This window comes from Myotis brandtii, unplaced genomic scaffold (assembly GCF_000412655.1).
Source record: "Myotis brandtii unplaced genomic scaffold, ASM41265v1 scaffold266, whole genome shotgun sequence".
In the NCBI taxonomy this organism is placed as follows: Eukaryota; Metazoa; Chordata; class Mammalia; order Chiroptera; family Vespertilionidae; genus Myotis; species Myotis brandtii.
The window spans coordinates 2456280-2460448 of NW_005360124.1; the positions used below are offsets into that span (position 1 = coordinate 2456280).

General features: G+C 34.3%; 1 protein-coding gene across 1 annotated transcript in view; it reads left to right on the forward strand.

Annotated features, from left to right (window-relative positions):
- The window catches only part of UBQLN1 (ubiquilin 1), a 34393-nt gene that overhangs the window by 1544 nt on the left and 28680 nt on the right, over positions 1-4169 (forward strand). The window contains exon 3 of the mRNA XM_005868336.1: positions 3532-3683. Coding sequence (XP_005868398.1) covers positions 3532-3683 — 152 coding nt within the window. The remainder of the gene's footprint in view (positions 1-3531; positions 3684-4169) is intronic.

A 4169-nucleotide genomic window follows, 5' to 3' on the forward strand; every position in this document is an offset into this window, starting at 1 on the left:
AAAAAAATGTCTTCTGAAAAGGTTTTCAGCAATTTCAGTTAATTCCCCAGCCCTCGGGGGGTGTTAGCTGTCAGGTGAATAAGTCTCCTTATGATGGGGCAGTGCAGCTATAGACCAAGCTGTATCTGTTTGGGAAGGGAGAAAAAACAGTAGCTGGCATCCATGGCAGCTTCTCCAGGTGAGTGGTGCTGGAGAGGTATGTAGGACTCTATGTGGCCAGCCACAAAAATAAATTAAATAAATAAATAAATAAATAAATAAATAAAAAGGAACTTCACATCATTAAGTATCACGGGACTGCAAATTAAAACCACTTCCCATCCACTTGGATGGTTATAATAAAAAAGTCAAATAATAATAACAAGTATTGGTGAGAATGTAGAAAGTTTGGAACCCTTATACACTGTTGGTGGGAATGAATAATGGTACAGCCACTTAACGTAACATTCTGGTAGTTCTCGAAATGGTTAAACCGAGAGTTATCATATGACCCAGTAATTCCACATCTATGTATATACCCAAAAGAAATGAAAACATTTTTCACACAAAAACTTACACATGAATGTTTATAGCAGCTTTATTCATAATAGCCCAGAGGTGTAAACAACTCAAATGTTCATCAACTGATGAATGAATAAACAAAATGTATATCCATACAATAGAATATATTTGGCCATAAAAAGAAATGGCATAGTGGTACATACTACAATATGGATGAACCTTTAAAATATGCTACGTGAAAGAAGCCAGTCACAAAGACCTTGTATAAGGCATATGATTGCAATTATGTGAAATGTCCAGAATAGGCAAATCTGTAGAGACAAAGTAGATTAGTAGTGTCTTATGGCTTGGAGTGATGGGGTGAAAGGAGGTGATAGCTAAAGAGTATTGGTTTTTTTCTGAAAAGATGAAAATGTAAAATTGACTGTGGTCATTGATGGTTGTATACCAGTGATGGCGAACCTATGACACGCGTGTCAGAGGTGACACACAAACTCATTTTTTTGGTTGATTTTTCTTTGTTAAATGGCATTTAAATATATAAAATAAATATTAAAAATATAAGTCTTTGTTTTACTATGGTTGCAAATATCAAAAAATTTCTATATGTGACATGGCACCAGAGTTAAGTTAGGGTTTTTCAAAATGCTGACACGCCGAGCTCAAAAGGTTCGCCATCACTGTTGTATACATTTGTGCATATACCAAAAATCATTGAATTGTACACCCTAAATGGTCAAAATTGTGTGTAAGTTATATCTCTATAAAGTTATAAAATCTTTTATTATTGTTTTAGTGGGGATTCAAAAGGATATGAGTAGATAGGTGTCTTCAATCTAGCATCTTACCTTCAAATCCTAAAATATGCTAAAATACTAGTAATTGTAAGTTAGGCAATTAAATCACTTACTTTGGAATGACGAGTGATATCAAGGATTCTGAAAAGGATTTCTTAGTTTAATGTTAAGAAACAAATCTAGATTGCCCTCATTTTTTTACATAAGAATTAGAATATAGTTAATTGGGATACATTGGTCCTTGAAATCTAACTAGGTTGAATCCTAGTTATTACTTGTGTCACTATGAGAGGAGAGGGATATATGGGACCTTTCTTTGTTTCTGTATCTGAAATGGGATTAAAAACCATCTGTCTCACAGGAATTGAGAATTAAGAGAGCTGGCATACTAGTAACTACTATTTACTGACCACCACCTGTGTACCTGATACTTGCATTTTATACACATTCTCATTTAGTTTTTATAAAACCATGTGTTCTGCTGCTCATTACATTATTTCTAATAGCTACCAGCGGGAGAAATGAGATGTCTAGTAATAGGAGAATAGTTAAATTATGGTTTGACTGATTTTTCTATATAGAATATTATGCAAATAGTGTTCTACAAAGATTTTTTAAAAATTACTTGAAAATTGCTTATCTTAGATAAAAGGGCTATATTTCATAATTTCAGATAAATTAAGAAAAATCAGTTGGAAAGTATATGCTGCAGTATAATTTTGTATTATCTTTATTATTTTTTTTTTAAAAACTAGTTGCTTACATTGAGTGTGTAACTTGATTATGGAAAATTTTATTCATACACAAAGGTAAAGTGTGATGAACTTGCATGCACTTCTCATATTTTCTTAAAATATATTTTTATTGATTTCAGAGAGGAAGGGAGAGAGATAGAGACATCAATGATGAAAGAGAATCATTGATCAGCTGCCTTTTGCATGCCCCACACTAGGGATTGAGCTGCAACCCGGGCTTGTGCCCTGACCGGAATCAAACCATCACCTTATGGTTCATTAGTTGATGCTCAACCACTGAGCCCACGCCGGCCGGGCCACTTCTCATTTTCAGCGTTGATTGACATATGGCCTATGTTGTTTTGTTTATATCCCTCTACACGTCCCCTTCCCCACCTGTGCAAAATTTTATAAAATTTCAGATAATATATACTATGTCTTTCCACTTACTGTGACAACCAGAAATACCCCTTATATTTTCAAAAACACCCTCTTGGTGATAGTGCCATTATCTATGGAGCTCCACTTCTGTGGAATGATTGGAGATGTGATTATTTCCTGAATTCGGATTGGTTCTCTGAAGTAGTCTATTAATGTAGATTCCTTGGTCCACCCCATGGTTTCCTGATTTGGACAGTGGAGTAAAGGCTAAGTGTACAGGTGATTTTTGATAAAGGTTTGAGAGAAACATTGATCTAGCTTAGAATAAGTAAGCTTTTTTTTTTTTTTTTTTTTTTTTTTTTTTTTATAGTATGATGTTCTTTTCTCTTGTCTGGTTTTGCATGTTATTTTCTGAAGCTTTTCTTCAGGTTTTCCTGGCTACTTCCTAATCTTTCTTCAGTTCTCACTCGAAAGCTTTCTCTAACTGCCCTTTGTGCTTCCTCTGTACTTTGTGGTTTACTTGACTGCCTCTTTCATTGGACTGTTCTCTTTCATGGGAATTTTTTGCTTTATATTTTTATATTTGCACAATACTGCTTGTTAATGTTGAGTGAAAAAGGTGAGGAGGAAAGTCAGTATAATAGACAAATAATATATATTCAACTCTACACTTTATTTTGGCGCCAATATACTGTGTGTGTGTGTGTGTGTGTGTGTGTGTGTGTGTGTGTGTGTATACTAAATAACTAGAAAAAAATAGGGCTGGAGTTAGAAATCTGAGGAATAGCTTATTGTAAACTTGGTAAGAACTATGTGTACTTTGAACTCCATTTGGCACCACTGATATAAAAAGAATAAGGATATTGTAAAGAAATGAATTGTTATGCCTTAGCAGAAGATTGACTATGTACACCTAAGATAAAACCTTTGTGTTAAGATGAGTGAAGTGGTAATACTCATTTCCCCACTAAGGGCAAGATACACAGAAAAGATGCATTTTTATATTATTTGAATTATGGCAGTATCTGTAGAAAGGGACTCGTTGAAGTTTTTCTTCTAAGAAACTAGATGAGATGATGCTATGAAAATACCTGTAATACATATTTTTATCTTATTAGTTCAAGGAAGAAATCTCTAAACGGTTCAAATCACATACCGACCAACTTGTGTTGATATTTGCTGGAAAAATTTTAAAAGATCAAGATACACTGAGTCAGCATGGAATTCATGACGGACTTACTGTTCACCTTGTCATCAAAACACAAAACAGGTATGTTTTTAGAAGCTTTAAACCACGAGTAAATGCTTTAGAAATAAAAGTCTTGGCTTTAAAGGGCTTTCTCTGTCATTAATTGAGTGGATTAAAATTTATGTTTTTAAAAAACGCCGTAATTCAGTAATGTTAATGCTTACACATTTGATATTTTAGAACAGCAGTTGCCAACCGTTCGGACCTCACAGACCACCAGTGGTCCCCGTCCACTGGTTGGTGACTGCTGCTCCAAAGGTTTCCTTAAACCAGCAGTTGCCAACCTTTCAGACCTCACGGACCACTGGTTGGCAACCGCTGTTTTAGAAGATTCATCCATATGAGCCATTATTTTAATTACAGAACAAGCAGATTAATATATTTTTAGGTATGCTTTTTGTTTTAGATTTTGGGACAAAGATCAGGGGTGATTAATTTCCTTGGCACAAATCTATAACCATATTTCATTAATTATAAGGCACCATCAATTTAAAAAAAAAAAAAATA